General features: G+C 55.3%; 2 protein-coding genes across 3 annotated transcripts; both read right to left on the bottom strand.

Moving 5' to 3' along the window:
• Positions 1-1,522: 1,522 nt before the first annotated feature.
• Positions 1,523-7,892, bottom strand: DECR2 (2,4-dienoyl-CoA reductase 2). The gene is made up of 9 exons (XM_037157360.2): positions 7,680-7,892; positions 7,116-7,184; positions 5,909-5,960; positions 4,984-5,119; positions 4,588-4,712; positions 4,416-4,509; positions 4,115-4,222; positions 3,407-3,615; positions 1,523-2,313 (listed from the first exon to the last, which is right to left on the bottom strand). The coding sequence occupies exons 1-8, from the start codon at positions 7,757-7,759 to the stop codon at positions 3,407-3,409; spliced, it is 873 nt and encodes a 290-aa protein (XP_037013255.1). The 5' UTR covers positions 7,760-7,892; the 3' UTR covers positions 1,523-2,313.
• Positions 7,893-9,408: 1,516 nt separating this feature from the next.
• Positions 9,409-12,825, bottom strand: NME4 (NME/NM23 nucleoside diphosphate kinase 4). Of its 2 annotated transcripts, none has more exons than XM_037157230.2 (5): positions 12,580-12,825; positions 10,854-10,987; positions 10,482-10,583; positions 10,265-10,377; positions 9,409-9,833 (listed from the first exon to the last, which is right to left on the bottom strand). In XM_037157230.2, the coding sequence occupies exons 1-5, from the start codon at positions 12,668-12,670 to the stop codon at positions 9,710-9,712; spliced, it is 564 nt and encodes a 187-aa protein (XP_037013125.2). In that variant the 5' UTR covers positions 12,671-12,825; the 3' UTR covers positions 9,409-9,709. The 2 variants fall into 2 exon arrangements, with proteins under 2 accessions (XP_037013125.2, XP_053527583.1); XM_053671608.1 differs by lacking the exon at positions 12,580-12,825 and adding an exon at positions 11,988-12,466.
• Between the last annotated feature and the right edge of the window lie 23 nt (positions 12,826-12,848).

The following is a 12,848-nucleotide window of genomic DNA, read 5'->3' as shown; positions in this document are numbered from 1 at the left end:
GCGTCCCCTGCTGGGAACTGGCCTGCAGGGAACTGGTCTGCAACCCAGGCTGGTTCGCAGGCCCGTGCTCAATCCACTGAGCTACACCAGCCAGGGGCCAGCCTGTGAATCAAAAGGTCACTTTTTCGAGTCCCAGTCTAGGGCACATGCCTGAGATGCCCACCAGGTCCCCAGTGGGGGGCTCGTGAGAGGCAACCACACATTGATGTTTCTCCTCCTCCTTCTCTCTCCCTTCCCCTCTAAAAAATAAATAAAATATAAAAAAAAATAAATAACTAAATAAACAAATAAGCAGAACAGAAACAGAATCATAAATGGTTGTCAGATGGGAGGAGTGTCGGGCACATGGGCAAAAAAAGTGAAGGGACTAAGAAGTACCGATTGGTAGTTACAGAATAGTCGCGGGGGTGTAAAATACATATGGAGTAGAGTAGCCAAAGAACATATATGCATGACCCATGGACACGGACAACAGTGCAGAGACTGCCTGAGGGACTGGGGGAGGCTGGATGGAGGCGGGCATAGGGAGGAAATCTGGGACAACTGTAATAGGATAAACATTAAAATACAATTGTAAAAAATAAAAGTTTTATTGCTGAAACCTGCGCCTCAACTGTGCATCCCAACCTTCAAATGCAGGGCCTGGTCATTGATGGTGGTATACCTCCCCAGTCAGGCTGTCCTCCAGGGCCTGTTCTTTACATGACAACACGCCCAAGCTCTCTGGTGGATAGGAAGGGGGGTTCAGGGCTGCCTCTGCCTCTCACTGGCCAGGTGTCCCCAGTAACTGCTTTCGCTGTTTTTGTCTTTCCCCCAAGAAATACCCTAAGTACCCATTCTACCTTGCTGGTGAACTTGATGCCACCACATTCTGTTCTCCCCGACAAGGAGCACCTTTAAAGAACAAAAGGTGCCCTGGCTGGTGTGGTGCAGTGGATTGAGCACCAGACTTTGAAGCAGAGGTGCACTGGTTCGATTCCCAGTCAGCGCACATGCTTGGGTTGCTGGCCAGGTTCCCTGTGTGGGGAGTGCAAGAGACAACCACACGCTGATGTTTCTCTCCCTCTCTCTCCCTCCCTTCCCCTCTGTCTAAAAATAAATAAAATCCTTAAAATAAAATAAATAGCCAAAGGTGGTCTCCCAGCTGGTATGGTGCTGGGGTTTCCCTGCCAGTCCCTTTGCACCTGCAGAGGTGAACTTGGCCATCTGGGGTGAGGCTCGAGCTCGCCACTCTAATGGCAGTGGGAACTGAGAACAAACAAGGACCTTGCAGGGTTAAGGCCCCCTACCACCGGGGGGGGGGGGCAGATAGCCTCTCCTTGCCTCAGGGTGGGATCCAGAGCCCTCAGAATGGGAAAGGACTTCAAGCGCTTGGTAGAAAGCGTTTTTCTGAACTCTTCACAGGAAAAAGACAGCAAAGAAACAAACCCCTTACCTGTAACGACCAGATCACCAGTGATTCTTTTTCACGGTGATCTTCCTTTTTCTTTCTAAAAGCTTTTGCGATTTCTAATAAATAGACGTGTTTTTTAAGATTTTATTTATTTTTAGAGAGAGAGAAGGGGAGACAGAAAGAGAGGGAGAAACATCAATGTGGGGTGGCCCCTCATGCACCCCTCACTGGGGACCTGGCCTGCAACCCAGGCATGTGCCCTGACCAGGAATGGAACTGGCGACCCTTTGGTTCGCAGGCTGGTGCTCAATCCACTATGTCACACCAGCCAGGGCTGTATAGATGTTCTTACAGTAAAAGTATTTTTTGCAGGAACTGCATTTTCTGGCAGAGCTCTAGGATCTGTGCTTATATAAATGAGCGGTAACAAGGCAGGGAGGAAAGGTATGTGCCCACCTACCTTTCCTACAGTGGGCTGACCTACAGTTTTGAGGGCCTTGAACCTTGAGGCACCTACTGGACACAGGCTGGGGCTAGGCAGAACAGGCAAGTGGGACTGCCCCTAACCCTAGGGAAGGGGGTGAGGGGCATATCCCAGCATGTGGTCTGCACCCTCACACTCCAGGGAGCTCTGGAATGCCGACTGCCCCCTGGCAGACATCTGTGTGATGTGGGCAGGTCAGCAGGCTGGCCCTCATTGCTTGGTCACTCCCACCCGTGCACAGGAGGTGGGGCCATGGGAAGGCAATGTGGATATAGCACAGTTCCCAGAGGAAGGGCCGGTCTTCGCTTCAGCTGCTCTGCTGGGGTGGCTGGTTTGGACCTCTCAGCTGGGTGAGAGGCAGGTCCTAGGAACCCAGGAGTAGGCTGCGGGCCAGTCTCCCCTTCAGAATGCCTTCTTTGCTTCAGCTGTCCCACTCCTGTTAGAAATGCCAGCAGACACCAAGGTCACAGAGGACTGAAAGGCACCAGGGCCGTCTCCTACATAGCCTACAGGGCTATATTTGCCACCTGGGCAGCACCCACAAATGGCCAGGAGAGGGCCATGGGCAGCCAAGCCTTGAGTACCCCTTGGGGGGCAGATACCAGCAGTCCCTCCTATCTTCTTCCAGAGCTCCCCTAGATGAGTGTCCCTCACCCCAGTTACTGGTTTACCAGCCCAGGCTCCCTGCCCCCAACCCCCTCAGCTGCCTGGTCGCTCACGGGGAGTCAGAATGGGTCTGATGGCAACCAAACCACAGAGGGCCTCAGAAGGTGGGCTTCTCAGCACCACCTGTGCCCACAAACCTGTCTCCGGGGAGGATGATGGGGGTGGGGAGAACACTGCCAAAGCCTGCTTCACAGTGTGACTGAACTATCAACTCCTGGGGTGCCCCTTCACCATAACACCTCCTCAGATGGGACAGGAGACAGCCAAAGTCCTAAAGCATCCCACCACTACCGTGCGTTGGGGACCCGGGAAGTTCGGAGGACAGAAGGGTTCAGAGGCACAGGCAGGGCCTCAGCCTTCCTCAGAGGCAGCTGTTACTTAGAAAACCAGGGGAAGTGGGCCTCATGCAGCGGCTGCACTACTGGGATTGGTGGGGAGGAAGGGAAGACAGTGAGCAGTGGCATCCTTCCCCTGTCCCCATGGGCTCAGCCATCTCTCAGACCTCCAGAGAGGGTCACCCAGGGGAGGTCCCAAAGAGAAAGACACTCCAGTCTGCTACAGGCAAACAGTGCCCATCCTGGTTTGCAGGCGTCCCTGAGGTCTAAGGTGTAGCTCTATTGGGCTGCACCCCCTCCCGGTGGCGCCCGAGAAGACCACTCCGCAGCCTTGCCCCACACATGGCCTGGTCTATTAAGGTAGTGGAAGCCCCAAAGTGCAGAAGGACACATCTAGAAATGTGCCCAAGGGATTGAGGGCGAATGAATCAGGGCACAGAGAGTGACCTTCAGCCCACCAGGCAGGGGACTGGGGAAGGGGGCCATGGACACAACTGACCCCCCCGAAAGGCATGAGTGGCACATCACCTAGAGCTTAGCAGAGAAGGATGCAAAATCCGCCAGCAACTTGATGTCATTAGGGAGCGTCAGCCACATTCCACCATCAACCACCAGCAGAGCCCCCGTCACGTAGGATGCCAAAGGGCTGGCCAGGTAGAGCACACTGTGGGCGATCTCTGTCTTGTTCCCCAGCCTCTGCAGGGGGCTGGCCAGGACCTTGCTGGCTTGGGAGTCACCTGGGAGGTCAGCCCTCATGAGTTCCAGGACCCCAGGACCCTCCACCCTCCCTTGCCCAGCTTTCCCTAAACCACACCTGAGAATGTTGTGGGTCCTGCTAGAATCATCCTGGTGGAGGACAGGCCAGGGACTGAGTAACACTGCCACGAAGTCAGCAGAGGGCTTTTGGATGTACACCCTGCCAAGGTTCTGGAAGCTTCCATGGGAGCCCCACTCTGTGTCCAACTCACACATCAAGACCAGCAGCCCTGTGGCCTCTACCTCAAGGGAATAGCTGCCCAAGTCTGGTTGATCATTAGTCCACTGCAGCTGTGTGCTAACTACAAACGGCCCTCACCTGACCTGAGGACAAACTCTTTACCAGCCCCAGGGAGCCATAAAAACTTGGCACTTGTCCCAGGCTTGCTCCAACCAGGTGGGAAGGGACCCCATGGAGGCACTGTGGGGCCTGTGCCTAGAGGATCACCCCAAGGGGCATGCTCTCCCTGAGAGCCTTACCTACTAGCCGCCGGAACCCCTCCGTGCCACTGATAGGGCCAGGGGCAAGGCTGTTGACTCGGATGTTCTGGGGACCCCACTCCACAGCCAAGTGCCGCGTCATTGCATCTGCAAGGGAGGAAGACAGGCATGAGGGAGAATGCAGGGCTGCTCTGCCTTCTGGGGCAACCTAGGTGGAGGTGGGAACTCAGGTCCAGGGCTGGGCCTCTCCACTACCCACTCAGACACTGCTGGCCTCCAGGGATGAGCTGGAGAGGAACCCTAAGGAACCCAGGAGAGCAGACCAGATGGGGTGCTATACCCACGGCCGCCTTGGCAGAGCCTGCATGCAACTGGAGCACCTGCCCACGGGTACCCAAGGTAGCTGTGATATTCACAATTACTCCTCCATGATCCTGTAACACATAATGTGATAGGGGTGTCAGTGAGCAGAATGCCAGAAGAGGGGAGGCCCCAGCCAAGAGAACCCTCACCCGGAAGAACTTCTCATAAAGCACATGAGACACATTGAATGTGCCCAAGGTGTCGATGTCCATCACAGTCTTGAAGGCATTGAAGGACAATGCACTGGCTGGGCACAGGAAGTTACCAGCCGCACCTGCAAGGTGGAAGGAGACATGAATGGTGCTAGAGCCCTGGGAAGTTAGAGCAGACTGACATCAGGGTGGTCCCAGGTGGGCAGGGAAGAAGGCTTGAGAGTGCCCCTGACTCGGATTTAGCCAAGTGTACAGTGCAATGACTCAGAAGGAGCAGAGTTGGGCTGAGACGGTGGCCTGGAGCCTGGGACAGAAGTTCTGCGATCTCCAAGATGGAGGGTCTGGGATTGCTGACTCATCAGAAAACCCCTCTCCTCACTTGAAGTGACTCACAGTTTATGAGAATGTCAATTTTCCCAAACTCCTTCAGGGCCTGGTCCACAGCAGTCATGATGGCTGGAGGAGCGCGAACGTCTAGAGATAAAGGGAGACACCGCTGGCCAGTGGCAGCAGACAGCTTTTTGGCAGCCTAGAAGCCAGACAGGAAGAGAAAGAAGAGGTGGGCAGTGGCCAAGTGGCCTCAGCCTGGAGGGAACAACCCTTCAGAACATGAGAAGGGCCCCGCCAAGCAGCTCAGTTGGTCAGAGTATCGTCCTGATACGCTGAGGTTGCGCATTCAATCTCTGGTCAGGGCACGTATAAGAAGCAACCAATAAATGCATATATATGCAGAACAGCAAATCAATGTTCACGCTATCTTTTCCGCTCTCTTTAAAAAAAAGAAAAGAATCCGAGGAGTATGTGTACAGGTTCTGCTGGGAAGCTAGGGTTTGTTGCTGGACTCCAGTCCTGGGAGGTGCAGCTGGTGTGCAGCAATTCCCTGGGTCCGCTGCCCCAGTGGACATTTCTAAGACATTGGACCTCTCTCCTCCACCACGGGCCCATTTCCTCCCTCCACATCACCTTCCGGGACAATCTAGTTGGCTTCCAGTCCCTGCCCAGAGACCCACTGTGGCAGTGGTGAGACTCTCCTCCTGGGTATGTGGGACATGTGGACGACTATTATAACCCAGGTGCTCTCAGAGATCTCTCTTGGTGGCAGTACCACTCAACATGACAGTCCCTCACAGGGCACAATATTTAGATTTTAAAAAAATCCTGGGGTGTCCGTAGGAGGCAACTTCCACTGAAGCTCAAAATTTGGAAGAGGAGCAGATTTTGGTGTCGACATCCTCTGGGCCTCAGGACCCTCCAGGCCCAGGCTCTGGGTCTCCACAGCCACTCATGGATGGGGTGGGCACAGGAGAAACCCCCTCACCATCAACAGTCTCGGAAGGCTTCTGCTGGCGATGACTGTGTGGCAGCCGTGCCTGCAAATCCAGAGGGCAGGAATGAGGATGGCAAGGCGCAAGGGACACACTTAGGTGGGCTCCTGACCAGAGCTCTAAGCAGAGCTCCCGTCCCCCAAGGGTCTCTCAGGCTGAAGCACCTGACCTGAGACTAAAGGTACAGCTGGCAGAGGACACAGGGGTCTAAGCAGGGCTGAGCCACTATGGTGGGACTTCAGGTGAGTGCCATAAGTCCCACCCCCAGGGTTTCTGGGAGAGCCTTTCTGGTACCAGGATATGGGACCTGCCCCAAACGCCATGTGCATAGCACCGAAGCAGCTGTGAGCATCAGCTGGGGCCCAGACATTGATTGGTATGGGGCCTGCTGGGGCCCCCAGCACAGCCACATATGCCCCTGCCCTCTCTCCCTTTGATGTCGGAGAGAAGGACAGAGAGCCCATTCTGACGCCAGGGGCACCTGCCTTGCCTTACCTCCTGACAAACCCAGCCTCGCTATGGTAGTGGTGACAACTGCAGCTATTACCTGCTCAGCAGGTTCTACCTGCTCCTCTAAATGACCCTGACCAACTAGCTATGCTCTGTTCAGAGAAGCAACATGCCTGAAGCTACCAGCTAGGAAAACAAATTCACACATAAAGAATGAATCCCAAAATCTTACCCAGCAGGACTTACTCCTCTGGTATGAAAGAAAGGGGTCCAAGAGAAACCGGAGAGGGTCCCACGGATGTCAACAGGATTCCTCTCCCCCAGCTGCAGCCTAACTCTGGACTGGGGTGACAAGTTGCTGACCTGGGCCCAAGGCCACAGAACTTGTAGCTCAATAGACATTGTGCTCTGTGTCCAGCAGGGCCCTCCATGGCCCTGGCTAAGCGAGGCCCCAGGGGCCTCTGCAACAGACTTACCTCGACCTGTTGAACCCCGCCTTTGTATAAATGAGAGTGCTGATACCAGAGCCACACAGTCCCCACTAACCTCTAGAAGAGGGGCCTAGAGTCCTGCCTCCCCTGGGACAGCACTAGACCCATTTCAGATGCTCTCCTATGGTTCATTGCCTAGAGGGGTTCCCACCCCCACCAGCATCTTGCCCAGGAATCCCAAGATCCAGCTGGGAGGTGTGAGAATCAGTAGTGGGGCTGGGGTGGGATAAGGGGACAGAGCAAACAGAACAGTGCTCACCGCATAAAAATCTCAGCAATTCGGAACCCTATTCCAGAGCCACCACCTGTGATGAAGGCAACTTTGTCCCTGGAGGAAGAAAACAAGAGGCTCTTTATAGATTTCCTTGGTAACTGAAAAGTACGGGAAAGCTGCGGCTCTGGAAGAACTTTAACCCTATGAACTAGTCAGCTCTTATCAAATTTAAACAAGGAAAGTGAATGATTTCTGTGCTGCATTCCTAGGCTTTCTGGGTCTTTGGAAAATCCTATTTCAGCCTAAAATTCTCTGTTCATAAAGTTGTCAATTATGTGAGTAAATGTTTTCAAAACGTACAAGCCTTGCTCTCTGCCTGCCCCTCACTGCCACCCTCCAGAATACCATTAGGAATTACCAGCACTGGCCAAGACGAACAAAACATGCTCTCAACAGGGCAAAGATCAAAATGTAGGAGTACTTGGGCATGCCGAACCCCGGGTCCCACTCTCCGGGCTCCTCCAGTGTCCGGCCTCGCTCCCAGCCACCCCCAGTTCCTGACACCGCTTCTCGAGACGCCCGGAACAGAGGCCGGGACTCGGCCCTCACCGGAGCAGATCCGGGCAAAAGAAGTGGTGGTACTCAGGAAGACAGTCGTCCTCATCGACATCGGGCGGCGGCTGGGCCATGTGGAGCTCGACACAGACCCGCGGCGGCGAGGACAACAAGAACCTGCTTAGGATCAGAGTACTAATCTCTCACCACCAGGGCTAGCAGCGTTCTAGTGAGGTCACCTCCGCCACCCACCGAGCCCGGGTTTTGCGGAAAACCCGCCCATTCGCCGCCTCCCCACCCCGCCCGGGGCCGGAGAGGCCCCAGCTCCTCCCAGGACGCCCCACCCACAGCTGCCTCCGAGCTGCTCCGGTTGCCCTGCTCCACCACCCCGCTAGCCCCACCCACAGGGGCCTCCTCGCGTCTTTCAGGATGTTTTGCGCACTGCGGCCGCAAGGCCTGCTGAGACTCGCGGCTGGTTGGTCTGCTCCCGAACCAGCAGTTCTGCAGGCGGATTTCCGTGGCTGCCAGGTGCGCGGTCCTAGAAACTGTACACGAGACTAAGTCCTTCCCACAGGATTGGGTGCCGTGGTTGGAACCAGCTGGACACAGCAGACACTCGGTTCCCGGGTTAAGGTCAGGGTAGCGGCCGGCAGCAGAGCCGCTGGGCTCTCACACCGCTGCTGGCTCAGCTGTGCATTTAGAACACCTGCTGCCCTGACATATGTGGCTCGGTTGATTGGGCAGGAGTCAGGCAAAGCAAAAGGTCGCTGGTTGGAATTCTGGTCAGGGCGTGTGCAGAGGCAGCTTATACATGTTTCTCTCCCTTCCTCCCTTCTCTCTAAAAAAAATGAATTAATAAAATAGGCCCTGGCTAGTGTGGCTTAGTGGATTGAGTGCTGCCCTGCAAACCGTAGGGTTGCTAGTTTGATTCCCAGTCAGAGCACATGCCTCGGTTGTGGGCTGGGTCTCCCGTTTGGGGCATGGGAGTGGCAACTGATCTATGTTTCCCTCCCTTCCCCTCTCTAAAGAATAAATGAAACCTTTAAAAAAAAACAAATCACCTGGTTTGAGTAATGCTGTGGGAAATGTTCACCATGTATATACCCTCACCTCCCAGACACCTCCCTCTTGTTGCATAAATATCAGAAAGAAGGAGGTAAGGAGACTCCAGCACAGGAAAACTGTGGAAAACAGAAAGGCCTTTGCTTCATTTGTCCAGCCCCAGTGCCATTTCCCAAAATGACCCATTTAGAGAGTGATAAACATCAGGGCATGGACCAGGGCAACCATCGTCAAGAAAACAAAAATAAAACAAGGATCAAGTCAGTCTCAGGAGGTGTAATGATGTGCAGTGTCCAGTACCTGTCACAAGTAAGTAGGGACACCTGGGGACCAGGAGCGAGGGGTGAGATGTAGTGCCAACATGAAAGCAGGTGGACACCAGGCAGCCACAGGAAGACATGAAGAGGGGGAAGGCCATGGTTAGCAGGCTCTTTGCCCTAAGGGTGGTCTTGGTCACTCCTTCCTGCCCAAAGCAGGTGGCTCCTCCAGCAGAATCAGACCAGTTGAGGGTGGGGACAGCACCAACTTCAGGGCCCAGGTTGGATTCCCCTAAATTTCAAGTTGGAGGTCTCGGGACCTCTGCCAAAGTCATACGTTCAACAGTTATTGAGCCCCTATGGGTTTATGAGATGGTAAGCTTCATCTCCAGTCTCAAACGGCTTACAAGGCCTTTGCATAAAGGCCTCATCCGTACCCAGTCTTAATAAGCACTCCACCCCCATGCACAGCACAGTGAATTTTAATGTCTTCCCTTTGGGGGAGTGGAGGTTAAAGTACCCATTTTTGGAGACACCCCAAAGGTGGTCTAGCATTGTGGTGTAGAAAGGATTTGATCCAATCTCTTACTGGCTCAGAATACAAAAGGCACGTAAAGTTGGCTCAGCTGATCTGGCCTGGGGTGGAAGGTAAACAGGGAAGTGGTCTGAGACACACAGGCAGAGCACAAGGGTGGGCTCAAGTTCTTCTGGACAGAGGTAGTTGGTCCCGAGTGGATGCTGGGGCAGCTGAGGGCATCCTGAGGCTCAGGCTGGGTAGAGGCTGCTGCAATAGGCTTCGTCTGCCCAGTCCACCAGCTCATTGCTCTGGAACCACAGCCGGATCTCCCTCTGGGCCTCCTCCACAGAATTGCTGGCATGGATGACGTTCCTGTGCCAGGTGATAGGTAGCAGAGGTAAGGTATAGGCTTCGACATGTACCTTGGGTGACCTGAGAATGGTCTGCCGATTCCCTCCTGTCCAGAGGACTAAGACGGGTGATTATGCAGAGGGGAAAGGGAGGGGGAGCTAGGAAACCAGCTTCCAGCCTGGCCTTGGCCTGTTACCCACAACCTCGTGGACCAGCCCAGACTTACTGGGAGCCTCATTTTCCCACCAGCCAGCCCTCCCCCGGGGTATCTGGCAGCATACAGTCAGATAACGACAGTGATGGCAGAGTACTCACACAACACAAGGAATGAATGCTTTATCTCCCGCAAACTAGCAAATAGGTCGATGTCCCACCATCACAAGCCTCTTTTAGATTTACTTTCATCCAGCAAGACAATAAGCTTGTGGCTGAATGTGTCAGAGCTCCTGTACCTGGTAATGTGGAAGCTGAAGTCTCCTCGAATGGTGCCAGGGGCAGCCTCAGCTGAGTCAGTGTGTCCTATCATAGCCCTTGAGGTGCAGACCACATTGGGGCCTTCCCAGACCTGCAGCACAGAGATAAAGGTTGGGAAAAGTGGGGATCACCAAGGGCTCGGCAGCGCTGGGCTCAGTCCAGGGTACTCCCTCCATCCCCTCCACCAGGCCATACCATGGCCACCACAGGGCCGGAGCTCATGTAGCTGATGAGGGCTGGGTAGAAGGGCTTCCTCCGAAGGTCACAATAGTGCTCAGCAAGGACGCTCTCTGGAGCCTGGACAGTGTTGGGGGAAAGAATGAAAGCAGCCTCTGGAGAGGCAACCTCACTGGGCACTGGGGCAGTGACTTTGCAGAAAACACCCACATGGGCTGGTATGCCAACCACAGCGGTGCAGGACAGATACCACCTCTCCATCCCTCCCTTTCTACTTCTAACAACAGGACACTCCTCCTGAAGCAGGGCTGCGACATGAAGGGCTCAGGTCCTGAGATCTGTGAGAAGCCCTACCCCTAGCACCCTGAGGGACACCCACAGGCCCGTTACCTGAAGCATCTTCATCCCCACCAGCTTGAAGCCCCTCCTCTCAAAACGCCGGATCACATCCCCAACAAGCCGCCGCTGCACCCCATCTGGCTTCACGGCCACCAGGGTCTGCTCCCGGGTCCAGGAGGGCCCTCCTTTAGAAGAGGAGGGGTCAAGGATGCTGCCTCACCCTTTCACATCCCACCTCTGTTCCCCTGCCAGGACCCAAACATCATCTGGGCTTCAGTGTCTGCCTTCAGCAGAGCAGCTCTGGGAAGTGAGGTGCCCATGGCAGGAACTGCCCAGTATGGTGCTGCTTGTCAGTGACAACCAGGGCACTGGATTCCTGGGGGCTTCCAACCTGTCCGAGGGACTATGGCTCCTCCTAGGCAGGAACAGAAGCGCTGCTCATGATGGAGCTGGTATACCCTGAGAAAGCATCTTAGAGAGCCCGGAGGCCCAGGAAGGCACAGAGATGCCACATTGGAAAGAAAGCATGACTCTTGGCTTCCCTTTTGACTCCTGTCCTTGGGGGTGATGGCACAGACACTGCCTGAACCTCCACCTGCCATATCACCAGGAACCCTGAGCCTACCTTCTGGGTCTAAGGTGAAGGAATAGCAGGCAACCAGGGAGAAGTGTGGTATATCCCCCCCACCAGGTAGGCCATGGACACCAGGACAAAAGGGAATCTGCAGGGCTTCTCCTCTTACACCTATTGGCCAGGCAGGAACTCTATACCACTGTGGAATTTCAAGACAAGCAGCTCCAGACCCAGGGAGAGGGCACTGAGCTCTCCCCACAACAGCCAAGGAGACCAGAGGCTGCAACACCATCCAACAGCCCCAGGCCACTTCTAGAGTTCCGCAAACCCTCAGCATGGAATCCACGGTCAAATTTTAAGAGCCCAGACCCTGGGTGTCTGGCAAAGTCCTTTAAATAGAGAACTGGTGGAGAAAGGAGAGTAGGGTTGAGGCTGGCCAGTGTCCCTGGGGCATCTGCAGCTGCCTTTCCTCATCCCCAGGAGGAGAATTAACCAAAACCTGTGCTGTGGGTGATCACCACATCCCTTCAGGGTTGAACGAGGCCCTCTGGGGGAAGACCCTGGCTTGTTTGGTCTCCCCAAACCCAGTGCCTAGGGGACTCCTGTTTAACCTGGCTTTGGAAGATGGCAATTCACTCTTCCCAGTGTTGGGAACACCATCACATCTGGCTCCCAGCTAGGGTGGAGGACCGGTTACAGACAGGAACTCCAGAGCCCCGAATAGGTTCGGCCAAGGAAGACTTAGGGCCTGGAGAAAACGCCCCCAAGACAGTTTCCGTGGGAGGGGTTTTCATTTGCTGAAAATTGACTCCCCGCTCAGGGAGCCCCACGTCAGCAGGGACCTTCATCATTACCCAATGTGGCCACTACGCCTCTGGCTTCCTCCAGCTCCAGAGCTCCCAGTCCTGCCCCGAGGCAACCTGGGGAGGAGGCTTGCGGGGTTGGAGGGCAAAGGTGCGGAGGTGTGTGGGACGCTGGCCCCGGGCTTGTACCCCGGAGAGCTCTGCTCCCAATGCACCTTCCCATACAGCCAGATCTCCTCGCGCCGGTCCTCGACCCGCAGGGCCCCAAGGCTTCCCAGCGAGTCAGGAGGGCTACGCTACTGGGCTCTGGCCCACTGCCCCACCCCCCAGGCTGCCCATTCAGCACAAGTGCTAACCTAGGCTGAGAAGCGCCTCCCACCAACCCCCTCTGATGACTCACCTGAGCTGGGGCGCACTAGTAGACTGGGGACCCGAGTCCGCAGGCTGCACAACAGCCTGCACAGCGATACGCGCCCTAAGATGCCCGTCATGGCGCCCGCCCTGCGGGCGCAGCCTGAAAGCTGGAGGCGCGAGCGGGACTCTAAAGCTTCAAGGGAGGGAAGAAAAGGAGGAGGGGCAAAGGGATGGAGGAAGAAGGAGTGGAGGGGCGGAGGGAGAGATGGAGAGGAGAAGGAAGGGAGGGTGGGCAGACCACTGGAAGTGGTGGCC

Source organism: Artibeus jamaicensis, unplaced genomic scaffold, assembly GCF_021234435.1.
Source record: "Artibeus jamaicensis isolate MK-2021 breed Jamaican fruit bat unplaced genomic scaffold, CSHL_Jam_final contig_700, whole genome shotgun sequence".
Lineage (NCBI taxonomy): Eukaryota > Metazoa > Chordata > Mammalia > Chiroptera > Phyllostomidae > Artibeus > Artibeus jamaicensis.
The sequence above is the reverse complement of the archived record's forward strand: the minus strand, read 5'-3'. Positions and strand labels throughout refer to the sequence as shown.